Source organism: Polypterus senegalus, chromosome 3 (assembly GCF_016835505.1).
Source record: "Polypterus senegalus isolate Bchr_013 chromosome 3, ASM1683550v1, whole genome shotgun sequence".
Lineage (NCBI taxonomy): Eukaryota > Metazoa > Chordata > Cladistia > Polypteriformes > Polypteridae > Polypterus > Polypterus senegalus.
The window spans coordinates 146404975-146418319 of record NC_053156.1 but is presented as its reverse complement, the minus strand read 5'-3'; the positions used below and the strand labels follow the sequence as shown (position 1 = coordinate 146418319).

The 13345-nt window shown below is 37.6% G+C and overlaps 1 protein-coding gene across 1 annotated transcript in view; it reads left to right on the top strand.

The window, feature by feature from the left end:
- cfap61 (cilia and flagella associated protein 61) overlaps positions 1 to 13345 on the top strand; it is a 337473-nt gene that overhangs the window by 265826 nt on the left and 58302 nt on the right. Inside the window, exon 23 of the mRNA XM_039748028.1 lies at positions 7710 to 8002. Coding sequence (XP_039603962.1) covers positions 7710 to 8002 — 293 coding nt within the window. The remainder of the gene's footprint in view (positions 1 to 7709; positions 8003 to 13345) is intronic.

Below are 13345 nucleotides of genomic sequence, written 5' to 3'. Positions count from 1 at the left end.
GAGTAAGCTCAGCACACAGCTTGGTCATATTACAACCGTAGGGCCGAACTCCAAATGTGGTATACAAAGAGATCCTTAACAAATAATTATTGTCATATTTTCCCTCAGTTTAAAAAGGTTTAATTTTCTTCTTAATAAAACTTTTAGGGCAGTACTTTGCCGCTGCGAAGCACGGGTAATTTGCATATTATATATATATATATATATATATATATATATATCCTCTTTAATAAAAGCCCAGTGTGCATCCAGGTGTCCGTGTGTGTGTCTTCTGCTGAAGTGCGCATGCGCGGGTCTGCAACGCACATCGCACTGTGCCGTGCCCATGCGTACAGCACCTTGGTCACACACACACTCGAAGCTGGGCACACAGTGAATGGCGTTGCTGCGGCAGCGCATGATAAGCAAATAAAAGACATCATTGCTGGGGAGATTGCTGATTAGGTAGTCGCGGCCGCGCACATAAAATCCGTTACTGGGGAGACGCCACATGTACAATAATCAGCTACACGCCAGCACGGATTAAAATACTTGCTGGTGAGACGATACAGTCACGATTATCAATTGCACGCCACACATTACATCAGTTGCTGGGGACACTCTGCTGATTGACCACTGTTGTGACAGAAAATTTAAGTCATATTACAAACATCAAAGCCTGTATTACTGTCAGAGAAAATTACAGGCATTTTATGGAAATACAAACCAGTATTGCTGCGAGAGAAATTTAAAGGCACACAATACATTGGCGCATATTACAGCCACATACAAGCCAGTATTACTGTAAGAGAAAATATTACGGACATATCTACAAACAACATGCCACCCAAAAAAAAGGACAAAAGACACAGACAATGAAATCCTATATAAGTAACATCTCCTGGAAGAACGGTCAGCTCAACAAGTAAACATCAACAAAAGAAAGGCTGAATGACAAAAAAATATACGAACAAATAGATCGATTGAAGAAAAAGAAAATGAGCGTCAGAAAAACGCTAAAAGAGAGAGACTCAGAAGAGCAAGCCTTACAAAAATTTGGCATTTACTTGCTAGAATCAGTTTTCAGCCACAGTCAGTTATATGTTGCATTATCAAGAGTTAGAAGTTCTAGATGTTGTTGTCAAGGTTGTAGATGGTCCTGAACAAGGCAAACTCTTGCCAAACTCAGACAGAATATTTACAAGAAATGTTGTCTATAATGAAATTTTATAGAAAAATTTCATGAGGTAAAAAAATAGACAATTTTTCCTAAATATCTTCTTCAGATTTTGTGTATTACAGATTGTTACAAACGTTTAGACTAAGGCAATATTAATTATATACTTACTGTATTGTCATATGTTTCTATTTTATTTTTATTATTATTTTACTTTAGGCTTTTTGAAAAAATATTTTTGACAAAAAAAAAAATTAAGACAAGAAACAGAATGAGGTCAGGGTCCCTTGCCATTTAATATAGACTGTTCCTACTAATGTTTATGCACTACTGTTCTAGCGCCCGTTATTGTAACGGGCTTAATGTCTAGTATATATATATATATATATATATATATATATATATATATATATATATCTCCATCCAGCCATCCATCCATCCTCTTCCACTTATCCAAGGTCGCGGGGGCAGCAGCTTGAGCAGAGAGGCCCAGACTTCCCTCTTCCCGGCCACTTCTTCTAGATCTTCCGGTAGAATCCCAAGGCGTTCCCAGGCTAGCTGGGAGACATAGTCCCTCCAGCGTGTCCAGGGTCTTCGCCGGGGCCTACTCCCGGTTGGACGTGCCCAGAACACCTCACCAGGGAGGCGTCCAGGAGGCATAATTTTGGCCTGTATCTTCCAGATGTTGGTGTTATAATATTGGATTTAATTGCAATAATACTGTACCTCGTTCTAAATTGAAGTAAAAGATTATGTAAGGTACATATAAAACACAGTACCAAGGCATTATACCTGAAACAAATTACAAATTCACCTGATGACAGCTTTTAATTGTTTTCTGTTACAGAAAAATTATACTTGTTAATATTTGCAGTATGAAAAATATTACAAAGCCTGGCACTGTAACTCAATGATTAACAATGCTGCTTTACTGTCCCATGGACCCAGGCTCAATTCTTAGCTTCTCAACTGCCTGTATGGATTTTACACTTTCTCCACATGCCTACAGTGGTTTTCTAAAAATGCACAATTTGCATAAATTTGAGACTGTAAATAGGTGTAGCTTGGTGTGAATAAATGTGGGTGTGTGCATGAGTGTATCCTAGGAGGAAATGTAATCCCTTCCAGGTTTGATTGCTGCTTTATGACTGTATTGTCAAGGCTAGCATGGAATTTAACAACAGCCAATCAAATTACATCTCTTCATTCATGATTATATCTGGTATATCATAATCCAGGTCGTAGTTAACCAGAACCTGCAGGAAAATATTCAAGGTTGTAGACAGAACTGGAAGGGACACCAATGAATTATAGCGTGCAGATTGGCATTTTTAAACATAAATTATATTTTAATTGTTTGTATTAATGAACATTTTATTTGAATTTTGGTTTGACAGCAATGTAGTTATAAAAACCAAATTTTAGATAGCAATGCAAAAGGTAAGGCAATAGGCACTTGCTGGTCTCCTTATATTTATTCTATTTAGGACTCTGCTATAATCTGCTTAGAAAATCTGTTTATTATTTGTAACAGTGGTTCAATATAAACATTTTTTATCCAAAAACATTGTATTAACCCAGAAAAATGTCTCACAGTTGAAGATATTTAAGAACATATTTTTCACATATGTAAGGATGGAACGTTAATGAATTTTCACAACAGTGTAAAATAAACAAAGTTAACAAAATCAAATTAAAGAAATTGCATACATCTGAAATTGTGGATGTGAGGCTTTATGTGCAGCTTCCCAGTTTGTTTTTGTATTGTTCCAGTGATTCATTGATGAATCTTTACAAAATATGTTTCTACAATGAAAATCTGGTTCATCACTCCTCCAGTTAAAAGATTCCTTGTGTTCTCAAAATAAGAATGCTTGCTTTATTAACTGCTGTTTATTTTTGAAATTTGTTAAATACTGTACTGGTGTATTGCACTTAGGCTTAACCTAGGTTTCAAATTTAAAAGGTTGTATTAAGGGGAAAACTGATAACATTCTTCCTGGTTTAACATTGTTTTCAATTATTTCTTATGGGATTATTTTTTCTCTACTGTAATTTCACTGTACATTGCACTTTTTGGTCCAATTTATCATTCAGGGAGCTCCCTGCATTAAATTTTGGAAAAAAAAAGAAAACTGTATAAACAAAAATAAGTGAAATTATACAGTGTGGCATGAGGTCATCAAATCAAAACTGTACCAGTTAAAGGCAAAGCAAAACTGAATACTTATAAAACCATTCCTTAAAACTCTTTTTGAACTTCAATATATACTGCTCAATAAAGTTAAAGGAACACTTTTTAATCTGAGTATAGCATCAAGTCAATGAAACTTCTGGGATATTAAACTGGTCAGTTAAGTAGCAGAGGGGATTGTTAATCATTTTCAACTGCTTTGGTGTTAATGAAATTAACTACAGGTGCACTAGAGGGGCAACAATGAGACAACCCCCAAAACAGGAATGGTTTAACAGGTGGAGGCCACTGACATTTTTCCCTCTTCATCTTTTCTGACTGTTTTTTCACTAGTTTTGCATTTGGCTATGGTCAGTGTCACTAATGGTAGCATGAGGCGATACATGGACTATAATAGAGTTTGCACAGGTAGTCCAACTTCTCCAGGATGGTACATTAATATGTGCCATTGCCAGAAAGTTTGCTGTGTCTCTAAGCACAGTCTTAAGGGCATTGAGGAGATTCCAGGAGACAGGCAGTTTCTCTAGCAGAGCTGGACAGGACCGTAGAATGTCCTTAACCCATCAGCAGGACCAGTATCTGCTCTTTTGGGTAAGGAGGAACAGGATGAGCACTGCAAGAGCCCTACAAAATGATTTCCAGCAGGCCACTACTGTGAATGTCTCTGACCAAACAATCTGAAACAGACTTCATGAGGGTGGGCTCTGTGCTCACTGCCTGGCACCATGGAGCTTGATTGGCATTTGCCATAGAATACCAGAATTGGCAGGTCCACCACTGGTGCCCTGTGTTTTTCACAGATGAGAGCAGGTTCACCCTGAGCACATGTGACATGAATGGGTCTGGAGAAGCCGTGGAGAACGTTTTGCTGCCTGTGACATCATTCAGCATGACTGGTTTGGTGGTGGGTCTGTGATGGTCTGGGGAGGTATATCCATGGAGGGATGCACAGACCTCTACAGGTTAGACAGCTGCACCTTGACTGTCATTAGGTATCCAGATGAAATCCTTGGACCCATTGTCAGACCCTATGCTGGTGCAGTGGGTCCTGGGTTCCTCCTGGTGCACGACAATGCCCAGCCTCATGTGGCGAGAGTATGCAGGCAGTTCCTGGAGGATGAAGGAATTCATACCATTGACTGGCCCCCACGCTCGCCTGACCTAAATCCAATGGAACACCTCTGGGACATTATGTTTTAGTCCATCTGACGCCGCCAGGATGTCTTCCCAGGAGCTCAGTGATGTCCTGGTTCAGATCTGGGAGGAGACCCCACAGGGCACCACCCATCGTCTCATTAGGAGCATGCACATCCCCCCCTTACCCTTCACTGGTGTTGTCAGGCATGCATACAAGCATGTGAGGGCCATACAAACTGCTGAGCACGATTTTAAATTGCTGCAATTAAATTTTGGCCAAATGGACTAGCCTGCCGCATTATTTTTTTCACTTTGGTTTTCGGGCTGTCTTTGAATTCAGACCTCTGTAGGTTGATAATTTTCATTTCCATCAAACGATGTGGCATCCTTTTGTTCCTAACACATTTCCCAGTCCATATCAGTACATGTATCCAGCATGTTTTCCCATTGAGATCTGATGTGTTTTCAAAGTGTTCCTTTAATTTTTTTGAGCAGTTTATAATTATCTTATCAGTTGTGGCTGACAAACTATAAAACCAAAACATGTTAAAAATATTTCTTTATGATGGAATGTGCACACTGCTTTATTAAGCAAATGCTTTGTTTATTTTATTACCTTCTCAATTATATCATGTTGTATTAGAAATGTTAATAATTGAAAAGTGAGTAGCAAAGTGGTTGCTGTACATTTAAAGCATTATGGATTCAGTTCCCATCCTGGCTGCTGCTGCTGCTGTTGTGGAAATCACACATTCTCCTTATCTTTGCATAGGTTCTTCCTACAGCCTTTCAAAAGATAAGGCAGTAGAAAACAAAAAGGCTTGGGGATTGCTACCCTGTATACTTGAAAAGTGGTATGCAGAAAAAAGAAACACATCTTTACAACTGTCCAAAACAGAACTAAACTAAAAGAATGAGTCTGGTCTATAAAAAATTGTCCGAAACAGGAAGAGGTGGAATCAGGGAACCCAGAACAGGAAGTGATGTTGTCTGTAGGTGTGTTCTGGATACCAGAAGTGGTGTCATCAGAGGGTCCTGGAAGTGATGTCATCAGTGGATGGACTGGAGTTTACATCATTGAGGGGCTTGGTCTGTGGCTGCTCAGCAGACGGACAGGAGGAGAAAGGATCAGATGACAGCACCAACCCCTGGTGCAACTGAGAAACAACATTATTTGAGCCCATAAACTGTCTCCCTTTGCGCAAGTGTGTGACAAGCCAAAAGACATGCATGTAAGCTTAACAGGTGTCTTTAAATACCTCAAACATTAGTGAATGTGTGTTATGGGAGACTCAAAAAGTAGGTTCAAAACTTGGGGGAGTGACTGGAATAAAAGATATCCTGACTGCTTTTTCCAGTGTAGAACAGAGAAAATAGCCATCTGAATTGCATACTTTACTCAAGTCTTGTATATTCAACAATCTTATATTTCTGTGGCTTGAATCATCTGACTCTTCTGTTAGTTTTTTAATCATTTTTTCCAGATCATTTCTGTTTTCTCAGGCTAGTGACATTTGGTATTTTTTACATCAGAGCTGCCTAAAGTAGTCATTTGGCTTACTCTGGTACACCCTGCTTGTTTACAGTGGAGAGGGTATTATTTCTGAGTCTGCTGAAGTACATTGTAACTTAAAAAAAACACAAGTGCACCGGAGGTTGAAAAAAGATTAACTTCCTATTGGTTGTAAAAAAAAAAAATTGTGCATGATTAATATGTTTTTAACCTGTGTTTAAAGTCCTTTTTATTTTGCTTTTTTCTAATATTGTATAATAGATAGATAGATAGATATATAGTCCTATCTGAATGTAATTGTGTACTTTACTATGAGTAAATATTTTGTACAAAATTTGTTTTAAATCATACTGCATGTGGACCCAGACTATTTTTTTATATGGTGTGTAATACTGTACAGTAGATACTGAAATCCAATTATCTATCATGACCTGGTATAATGAGAAAATATATGCTTTAGCAAAGGATATTAGATTCCTTTTTAATTAGTAATACGCCCTTTATGTTAATCCACTGCAAAGTAATAGAGCTTCCTGATAATACCAGCCTGTTATTTTCTTCGTTACGCATCCCACCTGCATAATGACAGGAAATGTTAAGATGTAAGATGTTTAGTTTTCCAATTAGATCTTCTGCCATACTGGGTGTATAGTCACTCTCCTATATCTCCTTACCTGCCTCTTCTTGTTTTTTCAATTGATCCTTGGGTTTGCTATTCACTGGTAGAATACAGGAAGTCTTCATAGCAGACTAACTATCCCTCAAGCTTCTGCTGTTGATTTTAAATATAAAATTAGTTCCTCTTTGTGAAACACAACAGTTGAGATTTAAATGTATTACTCCAGGATTGAAAAAAAATGAATTTGTTATTGTTAATCCAGTCTTGTCTGCTTGTCTTCTCCACGGATTTACACAAAAATATTAAAAGCCTAAGGCTAGTGAATACCATAGAAAAAGAAAATTATAATAATGAGGCATCATTCAGAAATGGTTTAGATACTAAGAGCAGTATGATAAAACCAGAGAAGCAGCATTAAAATTGCTTGATGGTTTGCTGAATCATTTTATGTTGTGGACCAAGCTATTGCTGTTTCATAAACTGTTTGATTAAGCTTCCAATCTATTGTATACTTTAATTTTAAGTTTGAATATTAATCCAACTTTTTGTTCTGTAGCAATAAAAAAGAATGTGATGTTAACACCCATTATTAACCTTCTGGCACATTTGCAATTTTTGCAAGTCACTTCTATTATTTAGCACTTAACAGTCATAACACCACACTACACTTCTCATTGAAGCTATCACAATAAGATTGTTTCATCGTTTGGGTGGGATCTCCAGTCTGGAGATAATTTTGAAACCACTTCCAGCAGATCAAAGGACTTTTTACAAAGGCATCATATTATTTTACTGCAACACAGGGTCCCTGTTTTTTAACTGAATTCTGTTGCAGATTGAAAACTATTTCATTTGAAATCTCAGAAATAGCACTGCAATGATGAGAAAGATCAGGGAGAGCATACCTTTATAATCAGAAGTGCTTGTGTACTTTGTTCTCTATCAGGCAGGTTCTTCAGTAAATTATCTTGCTTTCCTGTTGCTAGGTGACGTTATGCGCATTGCAGGAATGAGAGGGTCAAAAAGAGATGGCTTGTTATAGAACTATTCTCACTATGCTGAGCACTGAACTTTTTGTTTTCTTTTACAGGGAATGTTATAGTTTATGGAAACACACTTGATGCTTATACCACTGTTGAAGCCCTCCTTTCACTTGGAGTAATGGGCTCTCGTATTCATCTAGCAGAGCCACCTTTGGAAACAAATGTAACTTGTTTCAACAACTTCACAGTAGAGAGTGCTGTTGATGAAGCCTTAAAAAAATCTGGCGTGACTGTCTATAAAAATTGCATACTGGCACAGTGGAATGATGGAAACAATCCAGAACCTATCATGTCAGCTTCTTTCACTACAGATACAAAGCCTTTCAAGCTTCCGTGTTCAGTAAGTTTTTTATTCAGATACATGAACATTTATTGTTTTTCATTTTGAGAACATGGAAAACCTAGTGCAGAATAACAGACAGGTATATAACTGGTTTACTGAAGCTTCCTAAAACATACTTAGAAAGTGTAACACTTTTTATTCAGTGTTTTAATATTTGGAGAATTATGGTTTACAGTTATTTTACAGATTTTCAGGAAAAAATTACCAATTGCTCACATTAACCAGACCTATGAATGAATGAGCAGTGATGTCTGTTCATTTAGTTCAATAACTGGATGTGCCTGCATTTGTTACAGCCTGTTGCTTCAGTCCTGGGTGGAAAAGTGAAACCAATATCTAACAGGATGCAAGTCCATCAGTGGGCAAATTAACTTAAATCAATTTAATTCAATTCAATTTATTTTTGTATATTTGTCTTCACTGAGTTCAGCACTTTAACACAGATAATATACAATTACAAACTTTACAAATTACTATTTACATAATGCATACACATAAAGGTACATAATAGTTTAAAATACAGTAAAACTAAAAACAAATTAAACTGATTAACAGAAATGGAACCTAAGGATACATTTACAGTACTGTGCAAAAGTCTGAAGCACTTGTGACCAAATGCTGCAAAATGTGCATGCTTTCAAATATAATGACAGGAGTAGTTTTTATTAATTAATAAATGTCCAAGAAAATGCAACAAACAGAAAAAAACACATATGAAATCATGATTTGGTTTGACTACCCTTTGCCTTAAAAGCAGCAGCAATTCTTTTAGATCCATTGTCATTCAGTTTCTGGAGGTACTCACATGGTAGGTTGTCCCAAACCTCATGGAAAATTTGGTACAGTTCCACTGCAGATTTTAGCTGTCATACTTGTTTTGTCTTTGCAAGTAATCCCGGATTTGTTCCGTGTTGTTGACATCAGCGCTCTTTGGAGGCCATAACACCTCCTGCAGGATTCCCTGTTTTTCTTCTTTTGTGCATTTGGTTGTGTGTTTGGGGTCATTCTCTTGCTGTAGAATGAGGAATGGACTGATCAGATGCCTGGTTGATTGTATTGCATGATGGACACAAATCTCCCTCTACTTCTTAAAAGTGGGGAGGTTATCAAATTCCATTTGTAGAAATGCAGTCCCAGATCTGCAGGGAAATTCACTGTGCTTCGCTGTTGCCTGCAGCATTCTTCCATGTATCATTCTCCAGGCCACCAGTGGACAAACTATCTGCCATCTATTTGGCTCAGAAATTTCAAATTTTGACTCTGGGTACAAAGCAGTGATAATTCAGTTCTGATATTAATTATAGTTTTAGTTTTAATTTTATTTTATAAAATTAATTTTTATTTCGTTCTAGTTTTCAGTGGAGTCAAAAAATGTTATTTTTATTTAGTTCTGTGTTTAAAATTTTAGTTTTTATTTTATGTAGTTCTGGGGCCTCATGCATAACGCCGTGCATAGAAATCGCACTATATCATGATGTAAGCACAAAAGCCGAAATGTGCTTACGCACAGAAAAATCTAGACGCAGGAATCTGTGCGTACTCCAACTTCCACGTTCTTCCGCTACATAAATCCCGGTCACCGTGAAAAGTAACGCTCGTGCACGCACCTTCTGTCCCGCTCCAACGCCTCCCAGATTTATGCCTCTATGAATATACAAATCAATGTAAATAGCCCTTAAGCTCAGCCTTCTGTGAAAATACAATTGGAAAAGCACGGGGGAAAATACAAGAATTTCAGCGAATATCAAGTGGAGCCCAACGTCTGAGTGTCGTATGAAAGCTTATTAGGGTACAGAGAAAAAAAAAATATGTACACAGTGGGGAAAAAAAACATTTCCACTTTAATCACATAGTTTATTTTGTCATTAAAGTAGAACATCATAAACTTCATCTTAAAATCGATTAATTTACTAGTTTCTCAAATCGCATCGTAACTAAAGTAACACGTTAAATGCTTTGTTTTGTATTTGATCTTCTTTATGCTGTGTGTGTGAATCACTATGTGGTTCTTAAACCGGCTTTCTCTTCCTCCGTCAGGACACAGAATCCATTACATTCGTGATATTACAGCTGTCTGAATAATTAAAATACTGAGATGTATACGTGATATCTTTTTCATGATGATAGAAATGAAACCATGTGATTAAACATGGGAACACGGTGGCAGTACTGTCTCTTTCAAACGTACTAACCCCTAATTCCTATCTTTATTTTTCTTTATTCAAATACCCAATCGCTACACAATCAGCTCTGTAATAGACGTTAAGCCATCTGTAAGCTCACAATGATGATTCTTCAAAACTTTTAAGGAATATTGAAATATCTTCATAGTACGTGTTTAATTATTCTATCCATCTATCCTTCCAGCATACAGCAATCAATCAGGATCAATCTGTGCACTAGCTAGTGCTGCGGCACCGTGTCCTTACATGTTTAATTATTAACAATACAGATTATTTAAATGAAGTTAGTTTTATCTGTATAATATAATCAACATATTTTGCTGCAGTTCATCTTAAAAATTATATCGTCATCGTATGTAAATGCACACTTTATAAAGTGGCGCAGGTTGTGCAATATTATAACTGAAGTGCAAGTTTACAGTGAGGTAATTGTACTTATAAGTGCAAACAGTTCTACAAGGAGCACTTGATGGACTGATTGACTGTTTAAAGTTCTTGGGATGAAATTGTTTCTGAACCACGAGGTCCATACAGGAAAGACTCTGAAGCATTTTGCCGTGGCTGAGGCAGCGTGTACTTGATGCTGTATCCCGATAATTCTCTTTCCGATCAGCTGCTGTTGCGATTCACCACTCAGATACAGTGATATAAATACTCTGAGTGGTGCAGTGAGAGTAATACGGAAAAAGATGATCTGCTGTGGCAACCCCTAACGGGAGCAGCTGAAAGCAGAAAAAGAAGGTGTAGTGAGAGTAACAATGCTAAAGCAGTTATGGTATTTGGAACACTATGGCTATTCCCTGGACCATTATATTGTTACAGGTTAATTACAATCAGATGCATTACACTAATAAACAATATGCAGTTAGTTTCAGTGTATTTATAAAGCCGCGTCAGGAATGTGCATCTAAGAAAGAAAGTGTAACCACACAGGAACAGTAGCACTGCTTTGATGCTGGTTGCTGCCAGTCTGCAAAACCGAGCGGAGAACTTGCATTCGACAGGGTATGAAGTACCATGGAAATGTGCGTGGCTTTACGACAAGTTTAGGTTTTATACATCGCGTACGCACCATTTATATACTCAGCAAAAAAAGAAACGTCCTCTGACTTTCAACTGTTTTTACTTTCAGTTAACTTAATGTGTAAATATTTGTATGAACACTAAAAGAGTCAACACCATAAGACATAAACTAAAAACGTTTCACAATGTGTCCCTGAATGAAGGGAGGCTCAAAATCAAAAGTACCAGTCAGTATCTGGTGTGGCCACCAGCTGCTTGAAGTACTGCAGTGCATCTCATGGACTGGACCAGATTTGTCAGTTCTTGCTGTGAGATGTTACCCCACTCTTCCACCAAGGCACCTGCAAGTTCCTGGACATTTCTGGGGGGAATGGCCTCTTGCCCTCACCCTGCGATCCAACAGGTCCCAGACGTGCTCAATGGGATTGAGATCTGGGCTCTTCCACTGCGAGGATGATCAGCTGTCCTTCCTGTCTCCTTGTAGCGCTGTCTTAGGCGTCTCACAGTGCGGACATGGCAATTTATTGCCCTAGCCACATCAGCAGTCCTCATGCCTCCCTGCAGCATGCCTAATGCATGTTCACGCAGATGAGCAGGGACCCTGGGCATCTTTCTTTGGGTGTTTTTCACAGTCGGTAGACAAGTCTCTTTAGTGTCCTGCGTTTTTAGAACTGTGACCTTAAATGCCTACTTTCTGTAAGCTGTTAAGGTCTTAACGACCATTCCACAGGTGCATGTTAATTAATTGATTATGGTTAATTGAACATGCATGGAAAACATTGTTTAAACCCTTTACAATGAAGATCTGTAAAGTTATTTGGATTTTTAAAACATTATTGTTGAAATACACAGTCCTGAAAAAGGGACGTTTCTTTTTTTACTGAGTATATATGAGGCCCCTGGTTTTTTTTACATAATATTAGTACAATTTTAGTTTATTTTTTCTGTTGCAAGACCACAAATGCTGACCTACACATACTTCAATGCAAGTTATGTTTCAGTCAACAAAATACACACACAGTTCATAATGCCGTTTTACACAACTTGACTACCAATGAGCAAACAGATTAAGTGGCCTAATGAGTATAGTCAACAAGATAAAATCTTTCAATCCAAGAAACGAGTCTGTGCAAGCACATTACTATTAAGCTTTAAACAAGCAGGCATTTCGAGAGATTTCGTAATGTTGCAACGACATTCCGTTGCATAGATAGTCACACAGTGAAAATACTCGCTAGACTAACGCCTGTAATGCATGTGCACAGACATGGTCCTGGCGCTAGCAGACTGTACATTGACGATTTCTGCTGCCAGTACTCAGAGTCAGATTTACAAATATATGAACCCAAAAGAGTAGCTTATTCACTACTCAGCTGGAAGCATGCACATTGACTACTGTTTATGTTTTACATCTCATCAGGATTCTTTATACACAGATAGGTAAGGGACATATTTGGCTATGAAAGAACCTTACATTTATGGTGGCGAGAGAGAGCAGAGAGAGCGCATTTGTTCCGCACACTCCATGTGTTCTAAATTTGCCGTTGCAATTCCTCAATTAATACTCATTCAATACAAATGAAAGTACAGAGTGGTGAACAAAAAACACAGATTTCAAATTTGACCTTAACTTTTGTTAAAAGCTTTTAATTCTGATGCTTTAATCAACTTTAACACAACAATAAAAGGATAACAAAAAAAACTAAAGAATATTTTAAAGTCAAAATTTAGTTTTTAATTATTGGATTTTTTTTTCTTAGTCTGATCCCACTTTTTATAAAATTGAAAACCATTTATGGTCTTTCCTTTATTTGTAATTTGATTCCATGAGCCTATCCTTCTCCATGAAAATCCCCGTCACTTTCTTATAAAAGTACTTCTTGTTTTCCTTTAGCTTTAAAAGTCTTAATCTTCCATTTTGGCAGTTAGTCGGAATAAAAAAAATAAATGGGCCGCTGCAGTGCACTTGACTTTCTGATAAAGCCTCTGCGTAGAAGAACAGCAGCAGCAAGAACCTGTTGGACTCACATGCGCCCCTTACAATGCGGCACTGTACCGTCTGCCTTGCCTTGTGCCTTTTCACTGCGGTTTATTGGCTGATCAAGCAAGACTAGATGTGTCACACACATTCATT